The 25,856-nt window shown below is 40.9% G+C and overlaps 1 protein-coding gene across 4 annotated transcripts in view; it reads right to left on the bottom strand.

The window, feature by feature from the left end:
* ctnna2 (catenin (cadherin-associated protein), alpha 2) overlaps positions 1-25,856 on the bottom strand; it is a 1,317,235-nt gene that overhangs the window by 255,503 nt on the left and 1,035,876 nt on the right. For all 4 annotated transcript variants that reach the window (XM_063047106.1, XM_063047107.1, XM_063047108.1 and 1 more), the window contains one exon: positions 4,945-5,096. In XM_063047106.1, coding sequence (XP_062903176.1) covers positions 4,945-5,096 — 152 coding nt within the window. The remainder of the gene's footprint in view (positions 1-4,944; positions 5,097-25,856) is intronic.

Here is a 25,856-nt window from a genome sequence, read left to right as displayed (position 1 = left end):
CCGTGTGGCAATGATATAGCAAGCACAAACACTGAAAACTGACTTGGAAAGTGCTAAGGGCAGAAGTGCATTAGAAAAACTTTACTGTATGTTATTCAGGGTTGAAACTATCATAGCACTGTGGCATAGTGGTTAATGTAATGCTATTACAGCGCCAGCACCCTGGATTCAATTCTGCCACAGTCTATAAAGTTTGTACTTTCTCGCCATGACTGCCTGTGGTTCCTCAGGTGCTCCAGTTTCCTCCCACATTCCACAGACATATGGGTTAGTAGGTTAATTGGCCACATGGTATCTTTGGCTCATTGGGCTGAAAGGGCCTGTTACCATGCCTTATCTCTAAATAAACAATAAAGCTTTGAGAAGAAGATGGCGGCGCAACGGCAGCGCGTGCGGCCACTTCGGTGGTGATGTCTGTTATCTGAGAAGTAGGGGACTGTGCACAATTCTGATTTGATGGAGACGGACGTGAGAGTACAGAGGAACATCTGGAAAACTTCTGAAATGCCCGCTTCGCTGCCGCTGCTACTGTGTGGTAACCGGGATTTCCAGAGCAGAAGGCCTCAAAATCCTTGGCTTTGCGTGTTTCAGCAGCCGGGGTGAGGTTGAAGGCGCTCGGCAGAGGATGGAGCTCGGGAGGCTATATCGGAGAGGCTTGTCGGAAGCTCGAAGTTTTCGGACGGATAGACTCAGGGTCGGCTGTGATCGGCTGCTTCCAAGGCATCGGCAAGTTGACGGTGCCTGGAGGTTTATGGCAGGGAGTTTCTCCCTTTTGCCTCCTACTATCGGAGACTCGGGAGTCGATCGACTCAGGGACTTTTGAGACTTTATTTACTGTGCCCATGGTTTGTTCTTCACCAAATTATGGTATTGCTTTGCGCTGCTGTAATTATATGTTATAATTATGTGGTTCTGTCAGTGTTAGTCTTTGGTTTGTCCTGTTTTCTGTGATATCACTCCGGAGAAACATTGTATCATTTCTTAATGCATGTATGCATTTCTAAATGACAATAAAAGAGGACTGAGTGTTCTCATAATCTAAAAAAAAGTTCACCAGTCTCCTCGATAATTTTTCTTTTGCCTATCATTCACTGGGTGCCTATAACAATGAAAAAGCTGAACACTAATTCCTACATATCTTTGTCCTGCTCACAACTGGTTTTGCATCACTAGCAAATATCATGAAAAATAACATTTGAATACATTTTTTGGAATTCTCCACATCAGTATTGAATTTTGGTAACTTGTTCTGGAAAGATATTATTAAAATGGAAAGAGAACAGCAAAGACTTACGGGGAAGAACTGGGTTATTGAAGAGGTTGGACAAGCTAGGACTATGTTCCTTAAAGTGTAGGAGACTGAGAGTGACATTTAGAGGTGTATAAAATGTGTACAGAAGGTGTATAAAGGTGTATAAAAGGTGTATGTGAGGAGCATAGATAAGGTGAAGGCACTCTATCTTTTTCACAAGGAGTGATGCCTCAAAAAGGCAGCATCCATCATTAAGGACCCTCATCACCCAGGACATACCCTCTTCTCATTGCTACCATCATGGAGAAGGTACAGGGGCCCAAAGGCACACACTCAACGATTCAGGAACAGTTTCTTCTCCACTGCAATCAGATTTCTGAATGAACATTGAATGCATGAACATTACCTTTCAACTTCTTCCCCTCTTTTTGCACTTTATTTAATTTTACTTAAAAAAATATATATATTCTAACAGTAATTCATAGTTTTTAATTATTATGTATTGCTCTGAACTGCTGCTGTAAAACAACAAATTTCACAACATACAGTTTGTCCTTGATATTAAACCTGATTCTGATTCTCATTCCGAATTTTCAGCATTAAGGGCAATAAGGAGCATGGGATCAGCCAGTGACACAGATGCTTGGTAGTTAATTTACCGAATGGAGACGAGGATAAAATGGCTTAATTCTACTCTTAAACTTAAATTAAATCACCACTACATTCTACCAGCTGTGAGTAATCTGGTCTTCAATTACTGTAAATGAGGTCTTGAAAGTACACAAAACTGTTTTCAAATTTGATTGCAGAACAACAGCCGGCTTTCCAAATTTAAAAAGAATACTTTTGTGTTTCAACAGCGATGGAACTGATCTTTCTTGAAGTTTCTCAAAAAAATTCCACATGAATATAATGAGCAGAAATTCATAATATTCATATTGGAATGCGGGAATGTGGCTAGTTTGTTGCTGTCAACTTTCACTTTTTTTATTTGCATGCAGAGTCGAGGCATTGCTATCTGGGCCAGTATTTACACACTTCAGAAAATGATGGTTGTAAGCTGCCTTCCTGAGTTCTTCTGGTATGATATCATTTGATATATGATATCAAATAGGAATTTCCAGGATTTAGACCTAGCAACAATGAAGGAATGGAGACCAGAAGGAAGGTGTACAACTAGGAAGAGAATTTGGAGGGAGTGTTGCTCCATGCTGTTATTGTTTTGGTGATGGATACTGAGTTTGATAGTACTATTTATGAGCCTGGATGAAGTAAATTCCTTGGGTATTGTTTGAGGTGCACTCTACCAACACAATGGTCGAAAGTCCTGAAGAAGGTTCCTGGCCTGAAACATCAACTGTTTACTCTTTTCCATAGATACTGACTGGCATACTGAGTCTCTACAGCATTTCATGTGTGTTGTGGTCAAAAGAGTTTGAGGTTTCACAAGGTGTGTTACTCAGCAGCCTCTAGCTTAAAAGTTCCCAACCTGGGGTCCATGGACTCCTTGCTTGATGGTACTCGTCCATGGCATAAAAAAGGCTGAGAACCCTTGCTGTTGCCTTTTCATAGAGACATAATACCTATGTCAGTTCAGTTTCCATTCATTGTTGGTCCACCAGGATTTGGAAGGAGCACTGGGACTCAGCAATGGTAATGCCACTGCATATCAAAGGTAGCTAGTTAAAATAATTTTTGGAGACGATCGGTGCTTGGTACTTGAGTGGTAAGTGGCAAATATTCTTTGCCACTTATCACTCTACATTTGAATATTGTTCAGGTCTTGCTGAAAACAGGCTGGGCTGTTTCGTTTGCCGAGCAAATGCAAATGGAATTGAACACTGTGGACCTCATTAAATCTGACTTAGCAATTGAACGATGGTCATCGATGAAGCAGCTGAAGATGACTGGGTCTACAACACCACCCTGAGGAACTCCTGTAGTGATTTGCTGGGGTTTGGTTGATTGGTTTCCAACAACCAGAACCCTCATGTGAGTTATGACTGTGCCCATGGAGAGATTTCCTCTTAATTCCCACTGAGTTCAGATTTATTAGGACTCCTTGGAGACAAAATACTGATTTACTATAGAGAGCAATCACACACACTTCACTTCTGGTTTACATTTCAGGAATTCAAAATATTGTTGAAACAAATGAAGAAAATCTCAGAAAAAGATCACAACAGCTTCAGCTTTGCTTAATTCAATTTCTATTCAAAATTCCACAATCCGTTACACAGATTATACTAATAACAAGTAAAGTGCAGCAGAAAATCTTCAAAAGCTACTTACTAATGGGAAGCTTTATCTTTTTATTGAGGATTGTGTGACTATGTTGAACGTATTAACAGTTCTCTTGTCAAAACTCTTTAATTGTTAACTTTGATAAGATTATATTGGAGTCTTCTTCCATATAAATTCCCTATTTTTTGCACTCGACTCTCAACATTCAAATGCTTTATTCCCGTCATTAATTTCAGTATGCTTTTCTAACTCAGCTGGGTAGCTATTTCTCAGAATGATGACAGAATTGCATCCTGTTGGGGGAGGGGACAAAATTTCAAACATCATTACCTGAGAATTCTTTCTACTTTTGGCGATATATTTCAAGATCATGATTGATGCTTTGGTCAAGACATTAAGTCAATCAGTCCCCCATGCTTCAGGTTTAGTTTTCTTTAAATATAAAACATTAAGCTTTGTACCCTGGTCTTTTGATATTCTTGTCATAAAATCAAAAAGTAGGAATCTGTGCCGGTGATAGATTGGTGTTCAAATTCATTTTCTATTCTTAGGATGACATAACAGTCCATGTCCACATTCAGTACAAATAGACCACTTTGACTATTTGCAACAGCTGTGTCTAACTGTTCAATACCATTACCATCTCCAAGTCCCTGACCATCAACATTCTGCAAGTCACTGCTGGTCATAAATTTATCTGCGCCAAAGCACATAGTTTTGACCATAAGACCATTAGACACAGGAGCAGAATTTGACCATTTGGCCCATCGCGTCTGCTCCGCTATTCAATCATGGCTGATCCATTTTTTCCCCTCCTCAGCCCAGCTCCCCAGCCTTTGATGCTGTGGCCAATCAAGAACCTATCAATCTCTGTCTTAAATACATACAACATCTTGGCCTCCACCACCGCCTGTGGTAACAAATTCCACACATTCACCACCTTCTGGCCAAAGAAATTTCTCCACACCTCTGTTTTAAATGGATGTCCCTCTATCCTGAGGCTGTGCCCTCTTGTCCTAGACTCCCTCATGAAGGCAAACATTATTTCCACATCACTCTGTCTAGGCCTTTCAACATTCAAAAGGTTTCAATGAGATTCCCCCACCCCTGCCCCTGCATCCTTCTAAATTCCAGCGAGTACAGACCCAGGCTGAATATTCTGCAGTGGGTGACTCACCCCTTGACTCTTCAGTGTTTTTCTAAGGTGGAGTAAATATCTTTCATTTGCGTAGGTGAGTGCAGTTCCAATGGGACGAAGAAACTCAACAGGACAGAGCAGTCCTAATGAAGGGTCTCAACTCAAAATGTTGAATGTTTTTTCTCCTCCACAGATGCTACCTGACTTGCTGAGTTCTTCTGCATTTTGTGTATTGCTCAAGATTTCCAGCATTGATATTAAGCTCTGCGACCCTGGTCAGTAAGTCAACGTAAAGAATCAGCGGGCTTACCCTTATCATCAGTACTGCTTTCCTGATGTCACGTACTCCATCATAGACTAAGCGTGAAGCATCTATAAACTCATTTTCCTCGAAGGCCTGTGGGGGATTTGCACTCAGAGCTTCAATTGCCACTTCCACTTGTTCAGCAAAACGAGGCATGACTGGATAGGCAAGAGGAAGGAAACATATGACAAATAAAACATTAGAGATTTTCTTTATCCAAACTTCCATTAAGCCTTAAGGCCTGAGCGCACTTTTAAAAGTGTACCCAGGCATGTCTTATTGACAGAATGTATTGCAGATCGAAATCTGATTAACTCGGCAGACGCTATGTTAAGTGGGTATAAAATTACCTTAGCATTACTGGCTAAAGAGAAAGTGAAAAGCAGATAGTAGTGCTGACTACTCAAATCTCTGCTTTAGAAATAAGGCATGTCATGGAATAACAAATCATCCTTTGTGTTACTAGTCATCAATGTATTATTATCAAATCTACTACATTAAACTGTAACATAATTTAAATAAAGTGTTAATTTATTCTCACTGTTGTGTTTACAATGAATTATACAAAACAGTGTGCTCTGGATTCACATAATTTCATTTGATTTATAATATCGATTTAACATTTACAGGTGATACTATTCTTACTCCTCTGTCAAATAAATTTGACGAATTTTCTAGAAATTTATTATATCTACACTTTAGAAATGGTCCCAATCATTTGGACTTTCCTAACCTCATCATAATCCAACCCTCTCACTCTTACCCTTCATCAAAATGTGATTGGGAATTGGTGGGAATTGCAAGGGTACGCCATATTGTTAGAAGTACAATCTTTTGTGTAAGTCCAGGAGTCAATGGGCTGCACACACAAAATGCTGGAAGAATTCAGCAGCTCAGCCAGCGTCTATGGAAAGGAATAAAGAGTGAGGACTGGAAAGGAAGGGGGAAGAAGCCAGAATAAGTAGGCTGGAGTGGCGGTGGGGCAGGAGTATGAGTACAAGCTGGAAGGTGATATATGAAGCCAGGTGATGGGGAAAGGGAAGACAGGTGGGTGCGGGAGGGGTGATAAAGAGCTTATAGATGGAAAAGGTAAAGGGCTGAAGAAGGAATCTGATAAGACAGGACAGTGGACAATGGGAGAAAGGGAAGGAAGATTAGCACCAGTGGTATGTGATAGACAGATAAGGAGAAGAGAAGAGGTAATGAGAGAGCCACAGTGAGGAATGGAAAAAGAGAGAAAGAAATTCAGCTCTACTTAAGATCCCATTATTTATGGAGCAGCAAGAAACTCTCCACAGTGCCGACAACCTGTTCAAAATCAAAGAAAAAAGATGATGAATTGGTCATTTATCAGTGAAATCTTGTTATGTCCTGAGCAGTTGGCAAAATAATCTATTGTATGTGCAGCTGTGACTTAATGAAGCATGACGCATATGCCATACTGCTGCACTATCAAGCTAATTTTTAGAATTCTATCCATTATATGAGCTGCTGTTGACACTGCTGAATCAGGACAAATTGAAATAAAATTATTTAATTGTGAGGAAAGTCAGTAAAAACAATCCAATATTTGATTGACTGAAATATCAAAGGCGCACTTCACTTGGATGTATTCTGATGGTGAATATGGTTTTAAAGGATGGAGGTCATCGTTCCATCAATTTACCACTCTTCTGGACATTTATAATAGCTGCTTGTGTGATTTAAAGTGCTTCCAAGAGATCAAAACCCAAAACTGTCAAAGTAATGGATAAACAGATCCCCAAACCAAGTCCCTACTTCTATTGCTGATGGACTCAAGTCTATTAAAAGCCATTCATTACTTATCAACATAAAGTGGTATAAATCACAATTTTCCTTAAAATCGCTGCAAAAACATTCAACAAATTCAGAAGAGGGATAGTGTTTGTAAAATGTAACATCACTGTATATTATTAGTAGAGCTGCAAAAGTTCTTTTAGAAGGCTTTATAATGTTCAAGGATTACCCTCCATATTAGTGCATGAAGAACACAGAAGGCTTTTAGCTGCCAGTGCAAAAAAAAACCAAAGGTGATGAAGGAACATCTCAGACCTTGGTTCCTGGCCCTGTAAATTGGGACACATCAGGAGCTCATTCAGACACGTTCTAAATGTGTACAGCACACAGTCAAACCATGGATTTGGCACAGCTCTATCCATATAATCAAGGTCTTGTTCAAAGTGCAAATCCATCAAAGTCATGATATGTGAAAGTGTTAATGATTCAGAGAATCACACACTGGGTATCATGCTGAATATGCATATGTGATTATCAGTGATTGGTTGAAGTACGAATGCAGCTCTGGTACCTTTTTTAATTTTTTTATGTGGTATGCAGATATAATGGGAAAATCAACAAATATTTCCCATCTTTAAGTAGTCTTGATCTGAAAAAACTGGGAGGTCACTTAAGTAGGCAATTGCTCTGGATGTGAAGCTGTGTGTACTGGTTAAACTGTGTGTGACTGGTTAAATATGACAAATTTCCGTCCCTAAAGGGAATTAATAAATAAAACGACTGTGAATACTTTCTGCAGAAGGGCTTCAAAAGTTCACGAAGGAAGCTCATCACTGTCTTCTCAAGGGCAATATACATAAGACTTACAAGTGCAGCCCAACTCTGAAAAACGAATAAAGTAAAACTGGAAAACCCTCTAACCAGCAAGGAGCAGAGATGGTCAGAACTTAGAATCTACGATCTCCCAGATTAGGTGACTTCAAAACTATGGGGAAATAGATTCAGGGAGAAAAAGGAAAGATGGAAAAAAGGAGCTGAAGAGTAACTTTTCTTCACATAGAGGGTGGAGGGTATAAGGTACAGGCTGCCAGAATAAGTAAGTGAATCAGGTAGGATAGTATAACTTAACAAGCACTCTGATAGGTACATAGGGGAGAGGGTCTTAGAGGGATATAGGCTAAATACAGGACTTAGGAACTAGCTGGGTAGACAACATGGTTGGCATGTTGGGGATTGTTGGGCAAAGGGGCCTGTATCTATAACTCTAACATTGAAGGCAATTAAAATTGAGGATACCCGCAAGTTCAAAATTGTGCAAGCACACATATCTGAAGAGTTGTCAAAACAGAAATAGTCATTGAGTCATTGAACACTACAGCACAGAACCAAGCCCTTCAACCCATTAAGTCCTTCCCAAACTGTTAATCTGCCTAGTTCCATCAACCTGCACCCCACCCAGCCATGTACTTATCCAAATATTTCTTAAATGTTGAAATCGAACCCGCATTCACCACTTCTGTTGGCAGCTCATCACAATCTCACCACACTGAATGAAGAGGTCCCCCCTCATATTCCCCTTCAACATTTCACATTTCACCCTTAACTCATGACCTCTAATTCTAGTCTTACTCAACCTCAGTGGAAAAAGCCTGCTTGCATTTACCCTATCTTATGTCCAACTCAGAGCTTAGAAAAATAAAGGCTTATGGGCAACCCTAGGTAATTTCTAAAGAAAGTACATGTTTGGCCGAAGGGTCTGTATTGTGCAGTAGGTTTTCTATGTTTCTAAAAAAAAGTGAGCTAGTGTCCAAGCGTTCAATGTCCATTTAGGATTCGGATGGCAGAGAGGAAGAAGCTGTTCTTGAATTGCTGACTGTGTCCCTTCAGGCTTCTGTACCTCCTACCTGATGGTAACAGTGAGAAAAGGCCATGTCCTGGGTGCTAGAGGTCCTTAATAATGGATGCTGCCTTTCTGAGACACTGCTCCCTGCAGATGCTGGCTACTTGGTAGGCTAGTACCCAAGATGGAGCTGACTAGATTTACAACCCTCTGCAACTTCTTTCGGTCCCGTGTGTAGCTCCCCCATACCAGGCAGTGATGTAGTCTATCAAAATGCTCTCCATGGTACATCTATAGAAGTTTTTGAGTGTATTTGTTGACATGCCAAATCTCTTCAAACTCCTCATGAAGTATAGCCTCCTAATGAAGTCTTGCCTTCTTTATAACTGCATCAGTAAGTTGGGACCAGGTTAGATCCTCAGAGATCTTGAAAAGAGGATTGGTTATCCAATAGAAACTAGATGGGTTAAATGGGTGTTTCTGTGGTTGGTAGTCAGTGCTGAGTGGAGTGCCACGGGTGTTGGCGATGAGTCTGCAACAGTTCACAATGTATATCTGGAAGAGGGGATGATGACACAAAATTGAGTAAAAAAAAGTAAACTGTGAAGAGGATGTGGAGTGTCTGCAGAGATGTAGATAGTTTAAGTGAATAGGCAAGGATCTGACAGATGGAGCACATTGTTGTTAAATGTGAAGTCATCCAGTCTGGAAGGAAAAATAGAAAATCAGATTGTTATTTAAATGGTGGAAGGTTGTAGCACACTGTTGTGCAGAGGAACTTGGGAATGCTTGTGTATGAGTCACAAAAGGTTGTTTTGCGGGTGCAACAGATTATCAAGAAGGGAAATGGATTGTTGGCATTCATTGCAAGAGGGATTGAATTTATGAGCAAGAAGGTTATGCTGTAGCTGTACAGAATACGAGTGAGGCCTCACCAGGACTGCATGCTGTTCTGGTCTTCTTGCTTGAGGAAAGATATACTGGCCTTGGAGGTGGTACAAAGGTGCTTCACCAAATCGATTTCGGAGATGAGGATGTTAACCACTGGAAAGAGATGGAGTTGCCTGGGACTATACTCATTGGAATTCAGAAGAATGAGAAGGGATCTTATAAAACCATACGAAATTATGAAAGGGATAGATAAGATAGTGGCAGGAGAGTTGTTTCCAGGTGAGATTAAAACTAGGGGACCTAGCCTCAAGATTAGGGTAGCAGATCTCAGACAGAGATAAGGAGACCGAAAGTAGTGAATCTGTGAAATTTTCTGCCCAAGGAAACAGTAGAGGCTGCCCTATTAAGTATATTTAAGGGATAGTTTAATTGCGGAGCAGGCGTACTCCTGCTCTTATTTTTTATGTTATGTTCTTATTCAGCCTAACTGTTAATGTCAGCTTATATCATCTGATTAGACTCTTGATGTGCATCATTTTAAATATATGCATTCGTAATGATGATCTTATGGTATTCGAATTTGCTCAGTGCAAAATTAAATGCACCTACATCGAAGTTAATCCTAGATGATGTTAACCGAAGTTAATTCATTACATAAAAAATGTGGGAGCATTTACACTTTCTGCAAAATCGATTGTTAATTTTAACTCTGACTTTAATTGATTTGTGCAACCATGGCTATTAAGGGATATGAGGTAAAGATGGATATGGGAGGTTAGTTCACAGATTATGCCTGGTCTCACTGAATGCAGAACAGGCTGTAGGGAAAATGAACTGTTCCTATTTCTAATACTACATTTTGTGTGAGTTATTTTTATACTATGATTAGAGCATTTGGCAACTGTATATTGATTCAGGTGAAATTACTGCGTAAAGAATCAAGCTGGGTGATTCAAAACACAAAAGACTGAAAATGCTGGAAGCTGCATGCCGAAGCTGACACTGGTACATCATTCAGGTGAAAGGTGTACAAAATTAGTCCTCTTTTAGTTTTCTTTTCTCAGTGTAGATAAGCAGTATTCTGCTCTTATGTCTTATCATCTTATATTAAGGACATCAACGATTACAGAGAGAAGGGAGGAGAAAGGGGTTGAAAGGGATAATAAATGGTCCATGATGGAATGGGAGCAGACTTGATAGGCCCAATGGTCTAATTCTGCTCCTATATCTTATGGTCTTATTAAAGGTATTTTGACCAGTGTCCATAGCTGAATACACACAGAAGAATGTGAAACCAGCATTACCCCAGGAGAGTTTTAATTCACTTGATCCTGACATTAACTTTGCAAATCTACTGTAGAGAAGTGGCCACACTTTAGACTGACCGCTATTAATGCTTTTCATTCAAAGATGGAGAATTAACTTGAATATTCAGATAGACTGAGCGAGTTTGTAATGTAATACCACACAACTTGTTTGGAGCCCACTGCAACTTCTGATCCTGGTTACAGAATCAGCAAAATATTAAGTGGTACGGCACCTAGCTAAATTTTAAGATGGCTCCATTAACTTGAAGATGCAGCCATTGCAAGGGGTTGCTGCATGAAAATTGAGTATTGCTTAAGACAGAATCATAGTATTATAGAATCCATAGACACAGGCCCTTCTGGCCTACTTGCCCATGTTGTTTATGATGCTATTCCCATCTGTCTCCATTAGAGCCATATCACCCTTTGCCCTTACTACCTAAGTATCTGCCTAAATGTCATTTGGTCATTGAAATACAGAAATATAATCATCTCACCAATTCTAAAGCCTTTCACCTTTGAAGGATTTTTAAATATAAGATGTGCATATCCAAGGATAAGTTGTAGATTTAGGTTTTCATTTTGGGACTATTTCTCATTAGCTATCCCTTGAGTAATGCTAGTTCAATGGGGGGCCTAGGAACGTTGATTTTAATGCCAATGGACAAATGAGCTCGAAACTCTCACACTTTTTTTATGGTACAATATAGATATTTGTCTTCATCCTTGCCTCTAGGCATATTACTCCATGTTCTCATAAACTTACGCACTCTTTGTTTCAGTGCTGGATTGCTCTAACCCTCAGCCATAGAAATGACCAAGTTGAACATGAGCACAGTTAGTGACTGACAATGTAAGCAATGATTGGAGGACAAACTTGAAAATAAGCATAATAGAAGTTAAAATTAGAAACAATGTACAAAATTCTGTTTGTGGTGATTAAAACAAGAAGCAATGAAAGCTAATTGACCATAAATCTCGATTTTAATTCTTTGCACATGCGAACTCTTGGTGTTTGTCAGTTTCTGTCTTGAAAATATGCAAATTCATCCTCTGTGGGAATTTGAAATGCATTTGGTTGTCCCACAGAATGATAGCTTCTGGAACAGATGCATCTTTTTAAAATTGTACAATATACTTGACAGTGGAAGAATTTAGGAGGGTGATAACAAGCCTTATACCACGGCTTTCATGCAGATTGGATTTCTTGACAAGAGGAAAGTTATCAGATGCCAAGAATTACAATAAAAAGTGGATTAAATTGAGTTAATAATGAGGATTTATCAAGGATAAAACAGAAATTTGCTCTTTTCGTAATTGTTGAGGTGAAAGTTGATTGAGAGGGATAAAACATTATTGTAATTCATCTCAGCAGGTGTCCTGTGATCAGGTAGCGAACAAGACAGCCATGCTGCTGCAAATGAGCTGGATAAGCTCGAATCTCAGGAAATAAAGCTTTTTTTTTCTGATGACAGGAATATTTTTTTCTGTTGGCTTTGCATTCTAACTATGTTCAGTTCAACTTCCTTTGTGCTTCACCAGCTGCTTAGCATCTTTAGCCAGAGGGTGGTGTATCTGTGGAATTTATTGCCACAGACGGCAGTGGAGGCCAAGTCATTGCGTATATTTAAAATGGAGGCTGATAGGTCCTTGATTACTAAGGGCATCAAAGATTACAGGGAGAAGGCAGGAGAATGGGATTGGGAGAGATAATAAATTAGCCATGAAGGAATTGTGGCGTAGGCTTGATGGGCCGAAAGGTGTAATTCTGCTCCTACATCCTGTCGTCTTATGAGTGGTACGGTAGTCTACTGGTTAGCAAAATGCTTCATAGTCCCAGTAACCCAGTTCAAGTCCTGCTGTTGTCTGTAAAGAGTTTGGATGTTCTTCCCATGATCACATGGGTTTCCTCCGGGTGCTTCAGTTTCCATCCATAGTCCAAAGACATACCAGTTGATAGGTTAATTGGTCATTGTAAATCAGCCAGTGACTAGGCTAGTGTTAAATCGGGGGTTGCTGGGCTGCACGGCTGGAAGGGTCTATTCTGCACTTTATCTCAATCAATCAATAAACAAAATAAACTTGAGCTGAGAGGTGGGCTGGTATAAGTATCAGGTAGTAGTGAAATTTACAGGTCTTATCATAAAGCTTAGAGAAATTAATTATTTCAGCGAGTGGCATGGTGAAATGAATGACCTCTCTCTGTCCTGTGGGAATGGAAAATCCCCAAATCATAGTAAGGTTGATAGATGTTTGGGCATTAAAGGGCAAAAGACTGTGGAGATCTGGCAAGAAAGTGGATTTATGTTTCATTATCTGCCGTGATCTTACTGAAAGATAGAGCAGGTTCAACTGGCTACATGACCTACTTCTGGCTCTCCATTGTAAGTGCAAATCATCTGGCCAAAAAAGGTAAAAATGAATGATGTCATTGTCATGAGATAAAGAAGAGGTTCCGTTTTATGTATCAAGCTATGTCTGCCAAACTTTATAAGACAATTGATTTCAATTGACCACAGGGAAAGAATTTCCTTCCAGATATATATTCTCAAGGTTCAACACGTCATTAGATGTACCTGCTCAAAAGACTTGAAATATCAGTGACCTAGTTCTGAGCAATACCTTTGTGATGTGCCAGCAGATTTCCCCTTGCATTAATTATGCATAGCTGGAATCTGGAGCACAGTTGCGGAGACTAAGCTACGCTTGATTTTAAGGGCAACTTTCAGGCAGTTCCCGAGGGGAACCAGTGAACTAAGAATGATAATTTTTGACATCTTTTTAAGAGCTATTGAAGGAAAAGAGCACATCGCTGCTAGGACATTGGCGAAGAATGTCTTGGGCACTGGAACAAAGTGTGAAGAGAAAATGAACCAGAAATCAGGTGCACATTAAATAAACTTAAGTCAGATATAGAAAGGAGAGTCAGGGAGTTTATCGAGACTGCATGAGAAGGAATGGCTGACGGAAAGCAAAAATTTGAAGTAAAATTTAGGTCAACATACAAGAATGGTTAAATTGAATTATTTTAAAATACATAAGTTTAGATTCAAAAAGAATAAGAAAGCTGGTAATAAACTTAAAACACAATTTACCTTAAATATACTGCCAATGAAGCCAAAACAACTATCTGAACGATACGGTTTCAATCGACATAAAATTTATCCAATAGTTAATTCCCTTTTCATATTCCTGCCATAAATTTAGGGGCAGCAAAAATTTTAGTGCTCATGTTTGCCTTTCTTCTCTTCTTCTTTGACTGTCCATTGATTTCAATGTTGACTGTCCTGAGAGTTTAGTCTCTGCAGGCACGTTTATGGGCCACAAGACCAGCATTGGATCGGCACTGTCTCCCACATCGGTTGCATTTGTGATTTGACTGGTCTAGCACCGAATGTCTGCGTTCATGACCTGCTTCATATTTATTCTGCCTTTTCTCCTCGATAGCTGGGATTGACTTCCTGACAACGCAGTGCCAACTTCTTCTGTCCAAGGCACCTTTCTCCCAGGTGTTGACGTTCATGTCGGTGTTCTTCATGTGGAGCTTGAGCACATCTTTGTAGTGCAGCTTCTGATCACCATGCTTCCTCTTTTCTTCATGTAGCTCACCATAGAAAACAGCTTTGGGTAAACGATCATCACTCCTTCTTGTGTCATGACCAGTCCAACGCAGCTGAGAAGCTGTGATGAGCAATTCTACACTGACTGTCGCAGCACTTTTGAGCACCTCCACATCCGGTACCCTCTCTTGCCACTTGATGTGTAATATTTGGCATAAATGCCTGTGTTGTGTCTTGGTCTATTTCTTGATGTGCTTCCGATACAATGTCATCGTTTCAGTTGAATAAAGCAGAGGTGGTAAAACAGCTGTGTTATACACTTTGACCTTGGTTGCCATTTTAATATTGTGGTGAGACCAAAGTCCATTCTGCAAAGCACCAAAGACTTTTGTAGCTGATTGAATTCTCCTCTCAACTTCCAGATCTGATGTGTTGGTGTTGGTCACAGCACTTCCTAAGTATGTGAAAGAGTCAGAACATTTCAGCACTACCCCATTGACTGATATGACTGGTGGTTGGGTCTCAGTGGGACTACACGAAGGAGGAGGCTGGTACAGAAGTTCGGTTTTGGAGACATTGATTCTTAGGCCAAAAAGAGTGGTAGCAAATGAGAAGCGGTCTACAATTTCTTGAGTCACATTAACATCAGTAGCAACCAGGGCTGAGTCATCTGCATACAGAAGCTCTGTGACACAAACCTCTCTTGATTTGGTTGAGACTTTGAGTCTTGACAGGTTGAACAATCTTCCATCTGACCAAGTCCTGATGTACAAACTTTTGTCCAAATTATGGTCCATTATTTCCAAAACTGCAGCAAGATATAGTGTGAATAAAGTTGGAGCAAGAACGCATCACTGTTTTACCCCGTGGTTGATGGTGAAGGCTTCGCTGACATCTCCTCCGACAGATTCTTTGCCAGACATGTTCTCATGAAACAACTTGATTATCGTAACCAGTCTATCTGGACAGCCAGGAAGTTTTGAGCACTTCCCAGAGTGTTTCTCTGTCCACCGTACCAAATGCTTGTGAGAAATCAACAAAATCAATGCACAATAGTTGCTGCTGTTCTACCGCCTTCTCCTGGAGTTGCCTCAAAGTAAAAATCATGTCAGTGGTGGCTCTTCCAGCCCTAGAGCCACATTGGCTTTCAGGAAGCACATCTTCTGAGACGATCTTGAGCTAGTTGAGCAGTATCTTTGCCATAATCTTGCCAGCTGTGGACAGAAGGGAGCTTTCGCGGTGGTTTCCACAAACACTACGGTCGCCTATCTTCTTGTAGATGGTGACTATCAGCACATCTTTGAAGTCCTTTATGGAACACCCAAAGCCATGCGAACCATTACAACCATGTCTGACAATGAATTAGTCTTAAAATTCTCATCCAAGTTCAACTTCCTGAAACTATACAATCCATCAGACATAGAAAACATATAAAGTTTCAGATGTTGGAACCTGAAATAAAAAGAGAAATGCTGGAAGAACCCAGCCAGTCTACGGAATGAGAACTTTCCTAGCAGAATTCTTTCAGCATCTTGTGGTGTTGCAGAGAGATAGTGTCATAAAGAAGGCTTTTGGTAACATTGGACTTCAGTTGGGATGATATGTTGAAGTTGTATAAAACATTGGTGAGGTTTAATATGGAGCATTTCTGGATAACTACCTACTGGAAAGATGTCAATAAAATTGAAAGAGTACAAAGAAAAATTTCAAGGATGTTACCAGGACTTCAGGACCTGATTTATAGGAAAAGGTCGAATAAGACTATTCCCTTGAATTTGTAGGAGAATGAGTGGAGATTTGATAGTAGTATACAAAATTATGAGTGATATGGATCGAGGAACAACTCACGCGTAGACATCAGCGAGTTAGACCGGCGGAAGTGTTTAAAAGTAGATCATTTTTTCTTTGGCGGTTTGATCAAGGAATTACTGTGCAGGCGCGTGGATGTCAGCAAGTTAGACCAGCGGGAAGAATTTGAAAAGAAGGCAGCTTTATAGAGTGGGTAACTGAGTAGAGGGAGTCAGAGTAGGAGGGCTTTAGCTCAACAGGGCTTCAACGATAACAGGTCGAGGCAAGGTAAGTTACTTGTGAAGGATAAGAATAGGAAGTATATCTGTGAGGCCGGTGTTCTGTACTGGGTGTCAGAAGTGGGATGTCTGGGAGATTCCTAGCCTCCCGAACAGCCACATCTGCTCAAGGTGCATCGAGTTGCAGCTCCTTAGGGTCTGGGTTAGGGAACTGGAGATGCAGCTTGAAGACCTTCGTCTGGTCAGAGAAAATGAGGGGGTGATAAAGAAGAGCTACAGGCAAGTAGTCACACTGGGGCCTTGGGAAACAGATAAGTGGGTAACAGTCAGGAGAGGGAAGGGCAAGAGTCAGATACTAGAGAGTACCCCAGTGGCTGTCCCCCTTAACAATAAGTACTCCTGTGTGAGTACTGTTGGGGGGGGGAACAACCTACCTGGGGGAAGCAACAGTAGCCACGCCTCTGGCAAAGTCTAGCCCCGTGGCTCAGAAGGGTAGGGAAAGGAAGGGGATGGCAGCAATGATAAGGGACTCTATAGTGAGGAGTCAGACAGGCAATTCTGTGGATGCAGGAAAGAAACGTGGATCACACATAAAAGTTGCTGGTGAACGCAGCAGGCCAGGCAGCATCTCTAGAAAGAGGTGCAGTCGACGTTTCAGGCCGAGACCCATCGTCAGGACTAACTGAAGGAAGAGTGAGTAAGGGATTTGAAAGTTGGAGGGGGAGGGGGAGATCCAAAATGATCCTAAAAGAAACGTGGATGGTAGTTTGCTTCCCAGGTGCCAGGGTCCGGGATGTTTCTGATCACATCCAAGATATCCTGAAGTGGGAAGGTGAACAGCCAGAGGTTGTGGTACAATTTGGTACCAACGACATAGGTAGGAAAAGGGAGGAGGTCCTGAAAACAGACCACAGGGAATTAGGAAGGAAGTTGAGAAGCAGGACTTCAAAGGTCGTAACCTCGGGATTATTGCCTGTGCCACACAACAGTGAGTATAGGAATAGAGTGAGGTGGAGGATAAATGCGTGGCTCAGGGATTGGAGAAGGAGGCAGGGATTCAGGTTTCTGCATCATTGGGACCTCTTTTGGGGCAGGCGTGACCTGTAGAAAAAGGACAGTTACACTTGAATCTCAGGGGAACCAATATCCTGGCAGGGAGGATTGCTAAGGATATTGGGGAGAGTTTAAACTAGAATTGCTGGGGCGTGGGAACCAACCTGAAGAGACGAAGGAAGGGGTGGTTGGCTCACAAACCGAGAAAGCTTGTAGAAAATGTGAGAGGGAGGATAGGCAGGTGATAGAGAAGGGATGCGCTCAGACTGTTGGTTCGAAATGTGTCTATTTTAATGCAAGGAGTCTCATGAACAAAGTGGATGAGGTTAGAACGTGGATCAATACTTGAAGCTATGATAGAATATAGAACATAGAAAACCTACAGCACAATACAGGCCCTTTGGCCCACAATGCTGTGCTGAACATGTACTTACTTTAGAAATTACCTAGGGTTACCCATAGCCCTCTATTTTTCTAAGCTCCATGTACCTATCCAGGAGCCACTTAAAAGACCCTATTGTATCTGTCTCCACCACAGTCGTCAGCAGCCCATTCTACACACTCACCACTCTACGTAAAAAACTTACCCCCGATATCTCCTCTGTACCTGCTTCCAAGCACCTTAAAACTGTGTCCTCTCCTGTTAGCCATTTCAGCCCTGGGAAAAAGACTCTGACTATCCACACGATCAATGCCTCTCATCATCTTATACATCTCTATCAGGTCACCTCTCATCCTCCGTCGCTCCATCGAAAAGGCCAAGTTCACTCAATCTATTCTCATAAGGCATGCTCGCCAATCCAGACAACATCCCTGTAAATCTCCTCTGAAACCTTTCTATGTTTTCCACATCCTTCCTGTAGTGAGGTGACCAGAACAGAGCACAGTACTCCACATGGTGTCTGACCAGGGTCCAATATAGCTGTACCATTACCTCTCGGCTCTTGAACTCAATCCCACGGTTGATGAAGGCCAATACACCATATGCCTTCTTAACCACACAGTCAACCTGCGCAGCTGCTTTGAGAGTCCTATGGATTTGGACCCCAAGATCCCTCTGATCTTCCCATTAATACTATATTCTGCCATCATATTTGACCTACCAAAATGAACCACCTCACACTTATCTGGGATGAACTCCATCTGCCACTTCTCAGTCCAGTTTTGCATCCTATTGCTGTCCCGCTGTAACCTCTGACAGCCCTCCACACTATTCACAACATCCCCAACCTTTGTGTCATCAGCAAATTTACTAACTCATCCCTCCACTTCCTCATCCAGGTCATTTATAAAAATCACGAAGAGAAGGAGTCCCAGAACAGATTCCTGAGGCACTCCACTGGTCACCGACCTCCATGCAGAATATGACTCATCTGCAACCACTCTTTGCCTTCTGTGGGCAAGCCAGTTCTGGATCCAGAGAGCAATGTCCTCTTGGATCCCATGCCTCCTTACTTTCTCAATAAGCCTTGCATGGGGTACCTTATCAAATGTCTTGCTGAAATCTATATACACTACAGCTACTGCTCTACCTTCATCAAGGTGCTTAGTCACATCCTCAAAGAATTCAATCAGGTTCGTAAGGCATGACCTGCTTTTCACAAAGCCATGCTGACTATTCCTAATCAGATTAGTGAGGTGACCAGAACTGAGCACAGTACTCGAAGTGGGGTCTGACCAGGGTTCTATACAGCTGTGACGTTACCGCTTGGCTCTTGAACTCAATCCCACGGTTGATGAAGGCCAATGCACCATATGCTTTTTTAACCATACAGTCAATCTGCGCAGCAGCTCTGAGTGTCCTATGGACACGGACTCCAAGATCCCACTGATCCTCCACACTGCAAGAAGTTATACCATTAATACTATATTCTATCATCATAGTATTTCTGTTTATATATTCTGTTTTTTTTTGTACATTTTTAATCTATTCAATATACGTATACTGTAATCGATTTATTTATTTATTTATTATTCTTTAAATTTTTTTCTATATTATGTATTGCATTGAACTGCTGCTGCTAAGTTAACAAATTTCACGTCACATGCTGGTGATAATAAACCTGATTCTGATAACACATAACTCCCAACTCCATATATTATTATCATACTATTAAGAACATAAGAGCAGAATTAGGCCATTCAGCCCATCAAGTCTGCTCTGCCATTCCATCATGGCTGATCCCAGTTCCCAATCAACCCTATACACCTGCCTTCTCGCCATATCCTTTGATGCCCTGACTGAACAGGAAAAGATCAACTTCCATCTTAAATATACCCATGGGCTTGGCCTCCACTGCAGTCTGTGACAAAGCATTCCACAGATTCACTACTCTTTGGCTAAAAGAATTCCTACTTAACTCTGTTCTAAAAGGTTGCCCCTCAATTTTGAGTCTGTGCTCTCTAGTTCTGAATACCTTCACCATAGGAAACATCCTCTCCGCATCCACCCTATCTAGTCCTTTCGACATTCAGTAGGTTTCAATGCGATCCCCCTGCATCCTTCTACATTCTAGAGAGTACAGGCCCAAAGCTGCCAAAAAGTCCTCATATGTTCACACCTTCATTGCTGGAATCATCCTCGTGAACGTCCACTGGATCTTTCTAATGACAACACATCCTTTCTGAGATATGGGGCCCAAAACTGTTGACATTATTCCAAGTGTGGCCTGACTATTGTCTTATAAAGCCTCAGCATTATCTCCTTGCTTTTATTATCTATTCCCCTTGAACTCAATGCCAACATTGTGTTTGTCTTTAACACTTTTTAGATTATCAAACGTCTCTGGAAATTCAAGATCTACTTGTTCACCTCTATCCACTGTGCTCATTATATCCACAAAAAATTCCGGTAAACTTGTCAAACAGGCCCTTCATGAGTCCATGCTGTGTCTATCTGACGGACCCACTTTTATCCAAATGTCTTACTATTTCTTCTTTAATTATAGCTTCATGCATTTTTCTGACCATGGATATTAAGCTTAGTTACCTGCCTTCCATCTGTATCCTTTTTTAGACAGTGGCATGACATTTGCGGTCTTCCAATCTGCCAGGATCTGCCCAGAGACCATAAAATTCTCACCATCTATGACATCTTTCTTTGGCATGTTACACATGTCCTCCGCTGTGAAGACTGACACAAAATAGTTGTTCAAAGCCTTGGCCATTTCTGCAATACCCAGTATGAATTCAACCTTCTCATCTTTCAAGAGATCTACATTCACTTTTAACCACCCTTTTCCACTTTATATAGTGACAAAAGCTTTTGTTAGCTGTTTTTATATTTTGTGCTAGTTTATTTCTTTTTCCTTATTGCTTGCTTCGTGGTTCTTTGCTGCTTTTTAAAGTTTTCCCAATCCTCCAGTTTCCCATTACTCTTGGTGACTTTGTATGCGAGAGCGTTCAAATTTCGCTTCCTTTGATCCCCCAGTTATTCGTGGATGGCTCTTCCCACCCTTTATTGTCCTTGCTTTCAACATACATTTGTTAAGCACTGTGAAAAAATCTCCTTGAAAGACTTAGAAATTTATTCTTCGACTGTTACACCATATTGCCCGTGTTCCCAACTTACACTACCCAACTCCTCCCTCATCCCCTTTAAGCATAATACACTGGTTTTAGATCAATCTACTGCACCCTCCATTGGTTTGAAAAATTCATCACACCACAACTCTTTAAGACGATCACTAACTACAAGATTAAATAGCTGACGTGAAGGGCATAGTTTTAAGGTGCTTGGAAGCAGGTACAGAGGGGATGTCAGGGGTAAGTTTTTCACACAAAGTGGTGTGTGTATGGAATGCATTGCCGGCTACAGTGGTGGAGTTGGATACAACAGGGTCTTTTAAAAGACTCTTAGATAGGTACATGAAGCTTAGCAAAATAGAGGGCTATGTGGTAGGGTAACTCTTGGCAAATCCTAGAGTAGGTTACATGGTCGGCACAACATTGTGGGCTGAAGGGCATGTGATGTGCCGTAGATTTCTATGTTCCATGTACAAGGTTGCTAATTTTACTTGTCATATTGCACGGGGCCAGATCTAAGATAGCATTTTCTCTTGTAGGTTCATGAACATGCTGCTCAAGAAAGCTATCATGAATGTATTCTTAAAATCCCATTCAAGACTGCCTCAACCAATTTCATTCGCCCAGTCTGTGTGCAAGTTCAAGTCTCCCATGGCAACCTGCCATTCCATTCTTACATGGATTAGGATTTCTTTGTTTATTGCCTGCACCACCATAACGTTATTATTTGGTGGCCTACAGACAACTCGTACAAGTGATTTGTTTTTCACCTTTACTGTTTTAATCTCTATCTAGATGGATTCAACATTCTGCTCCTTAGATCTTTCATTCTCTCTCACTATTGCCTGATCCCGTCCTTCATTAAGAATGCTAACCTACCTCTTTACCTTCCTGCCTATCCTTCTATCACTTAATTCCAAATCATCTCCACTCTGAAACCAAATTTCTCTAATGTCCGCTAAATCATACCCTTTTGTACCAATTAGTACCTGAGCTTATTAGGAATACAATGAGCATTCAGATAAAGTGTGCTTATACACGTTGTCTTTTTAGAATCTAGTGATCTTTGTTCTCTTTGATTTTGACTTCTCTGTTCTCCATAATTACTTTTCTCTTTTCTAACTTTTGCTTTGGTCTCTGCCTTTCACTCTATCTTTTTGCATGGATTCTCATTGCACTGCTATATCAGTTTAAACCCTTCCCAATAACATTAGCAAACAACCTCCCTCGGATATTGATCACATTCTTGCCCAGGTGTAGATAGTATGGTCTGAACTGGTCCCACCTCCCACAGAACTAGTTTCAATGGCCCAGGAATCTGAAAAACTCAACCAATCACCATTGCTTAAGCCACATCTTTATCTTACCCATCGTGCTATTCCTACACTGACAAGTAGGTTGTATGGGTTGTGTAATCACATTGTAAACATTAGCGATACCACTCTTCACAGTTATTCTCATGTTCCAAGATGGTTAGATCAGGACAGGCTATAGGTGATATTCACTCCAAGGCACTTCAAGCACTCAACCTTCTTGACCTCAGTAGCATTCATATAAATAGGAACATGTGGACTAATACTCCTTTCTGAAGTCAATAACCATTGCTCTTGATCAAGAGCAATCATAAAAAATATGGTGTGAATTCAATCAACAAATATATACTAGTTTTACAATAAGTGGGACATACCTCACAGGCTTATTGGGTGAGTACACAATGTGATATTGTATTGGGCCATCCAGGTTATCAGTTATAGCTGTTACAGCTGATCAGAAAGTTTCTGAAGGAAGTACAAATGCCTGAAAGTTCAATATGTTTTAACAGTGATAAGCTGTCGAAAAATTACTTAATCCAAAATGAAATTGGTATTTCAGAGTTGTGGGTATCACATTGCTCCAGAACTTTGGTGGGGTATTTCCAGAGATATATCTGTTGTGCAGGGAAAATCACATCAAGCTGCCCAGGCAGTGGACATCATTGGCCGTCACCAGCGCAACTTGGCTTCAATAATATTATGTTTAAATGGAATTCCTGTGAGATTATTCCCATGCTCTCATTTGACTCTTGGGCCTTACAAGTTGCTGACAACTTCCTTCACACCCACCAATTATTCTCTTCTATCAAAACTACCCCTACAACAACTTATTCTCCAGTGGGATAGGCTCCAACAACTTTCAAACATGCAATGCATTGAAAGTTCTCATCTACACCACCGACTTCCCTGAATTCACAAGGATCAGGCCCAATCCTCTGATGACCCTCCTATACAATAGTGCTTAGCATTTATATTGCTAACAATAAACTTAAGATTCCATTTCCCAATTCTCAGTCCCCCTGAAATCTCCAGACATGGTCAAAGCAGTGCATTTTTAACTGCACAGTTTTGCAACAATCTTGCATTCGCATTCCAGATCTTGGCCTCAGGTGCTCCTTAAATTTACAAAAGGTCCATCATGCCTAAACTGGAGCTTCTTTCCGTCACTTCCCATTTGGAGGTGATGAATCTTAAAGGGGGCTCAAGCCCTGAAGGCCAAGAGTGGTCCAAGCTCTGCTCCACAAATTGGAACATAATGCACACTAACATTTCAGTGCAATTCTGAGCATCTGCTTTCTGTATGCAAATCGTTAATGTGCTTGTCTACATATCAGCATTTGCACTTCCAAAGTAAATCGTTAGTTATGAGGCACTTTGGGATGCAATTAGTCTCTGTGCAAGAGAAAAATAAATCACGGTTCATCCTTTCTGATGTATTTTCTATCTCCCATTTATTATTCTCTGTTGTACTAATGTGGTTTATCTCAGAGACAGCAAGCTATTGATAAAATGGAGCCTGCAGGTGTTGGAACATGGAGCAAAAATAAACTGCTGGAAGAACATAGACAAAATGCTGGAGGAACTCAGCAGGAGAGGAATAAACAGTTGATGTTTTGGGCCCAGATCCTTTATCAAGATTTCCTGCATCTGTAGAACCTCTTGTGTTTTTGAACTGTCGGAAGATCTCAGTGGGTCAAGCAATATCTGTGAGGCAAAGGATGGTCAGTGTTTCGAGTTGAGACCCTGCATCAGAGCTGAGAATACGGAGGTAAGATAGACAGTGTTTAGAAATGAGAGGGAGAGCCAGTGGTGATAGGAAGAACTAGGTGAGGGAAAATGGAGGGTGAGAGGTGGAACATGATTTGGGGATGGGGTGGGGAAATGATGAGAAGATAGTTAGCTCAGGAGTGTGGTGCTAATAACATTAAAGTCGTGGGTTCAATTCCCATATTTTACAAATGTATGGTTTATTCATACTCTTTTCTATCTGCTTATCATCACCCTTCATGTTAGATGTCATGGGACACATAAGGGGTGATCAATCCACATGGACAGATGAAATCTTTCCCAGCCTTGATGCAGGATTTCAACCCCAAATGTTGCCAATTTCTTCCCCCCACCACCACCACCCCACTGAACACACCTGCTCCATATCCAACTAAATAGTCCGGCAGATTATGAGATCTATCCCTGATTCATATTGTAAGTGAGAGGTCTTGACAAAGATTTTGACATCTTTGTTGGTTATAGATGAGGTGTCACAAGAGTGGCAGATAGCCATTGCTGTTCCCTAATTAATGAATGGCAGCAGGAATTAGGTCATGTAACTACAAGTTGGTGTGCCTTACATCAGTGGTCATTACTAGAGCACATCTAAAGAGATAAGGTTTATGTATATTTGGAAGGAACTGTCGTATTGTGGGAGTAATCTTGTTCCCGTTAATTTGGTTGAATTTTTTGAGGCAAATAAAATGTTTTAATTTTTTGAGGCAATTAAGAAAATTGATGAAAACAGGTCAATAATTCTCTGTATGAACTTCAGGCACTTGGTGGGCTGGTCCAGAGGTGAAGGCAATGAGAGCTGGGTAGGTGGATCTAATATTGGCTTGGTGATAGGAGGCAGATTGAAGTGGTATAAAGATGCTTTCTGATTGGAAATCTGTGACCATAAGGCTATGGGATATAGGAGCAGAGTTGGACTATCCGTCCCATCAAAGCTGACTGGTTTTTATTCCACTCTTTTGCTTTTCCCTGCCACCTTTAGCTCACTGAACAATCAAGAACCTATCAATCCCTGCTTTAAGTACACCCAATGACTTGGCTTTCATAGCCTTCTTTGACAATGAATTCTACAAATTCACACACCCTGGGTGAAGAAGGTTTTCCTCATTTTAGTTTTAAACGGATGTCTCTTAGGGACACCAGCTCTGTATCTTTCTTTGGGCTTTACTACTGAAGCCTTCCCCATGAGTGGGTATAGCCGCAAGGCAACAGAGGTTTGAGATCAGCTTTCCTTCTCCCAGCCAACCACAACTAATACGCTCTCTGCTCTTAGCAGCTGGTTTTAAGGAGCCAGTAACCACCTTTGCTCCTTCTCTGATCAGCAGAAGTTGTTCCGTCAGGGCACTTGTGAAGGATAGGAGCTGGATATGATTGCCAGAGGCCTTTTGAAAAGCACATCATTGGGAGCATTTAATAGATAGTGCGAGCTTACCCCCACGACCCCATCTGGCTATGACAACCTTAAAGGAACCTCCTGAAGGATGGAAGCATGGAATACAATAACTTTAAAATGAAAACCAGGCAGAAACACTAAGGTGGAGTTCAGCTAAACAAAATATTAAAGGAAGATAACATTTTTCACAATGAAATGGTTTTCAGAGGCTATAAGATTGCTAAGCATTAATTTTGAGTTGTTTCTTTCTTCAACTATTATAATGAATTAGTATCAGAAAGGGAGAGTGTAAGTAATACACAACAACATTTGAGGATTCTTATTTTTCTTCAGAATTTTAGCCTCAGGAAGTTCACACTATTCTCAATGGATAAAATTCACACTGCAGCACCAAGTGTAATCACAGCAAGCTTTAAATGTGCATTTATAACTGATTAACTCACTAATCCATCATAAAATGGTTGCATTT

This window comes from Mobula hypostoma, chromosome 4 (assembly GCF_963921235.1).
Source record: "Mobula hypostoma chromosome 4, sMobHyp1.1, whole genome shotgun sequence".
Classification (NCBI taxonomy): domain Eukaryota; kingdom Metazoa; phylum Chordata; class Chondrichthyes; order Myliobatiformes; family Myliobatidae; genus Mobula; species Mobula hypostoma.
Note: the sequence above shows the minus strand (reverse complement) of the source record. Positions and strands in the feature narration are given on the sequence as shown.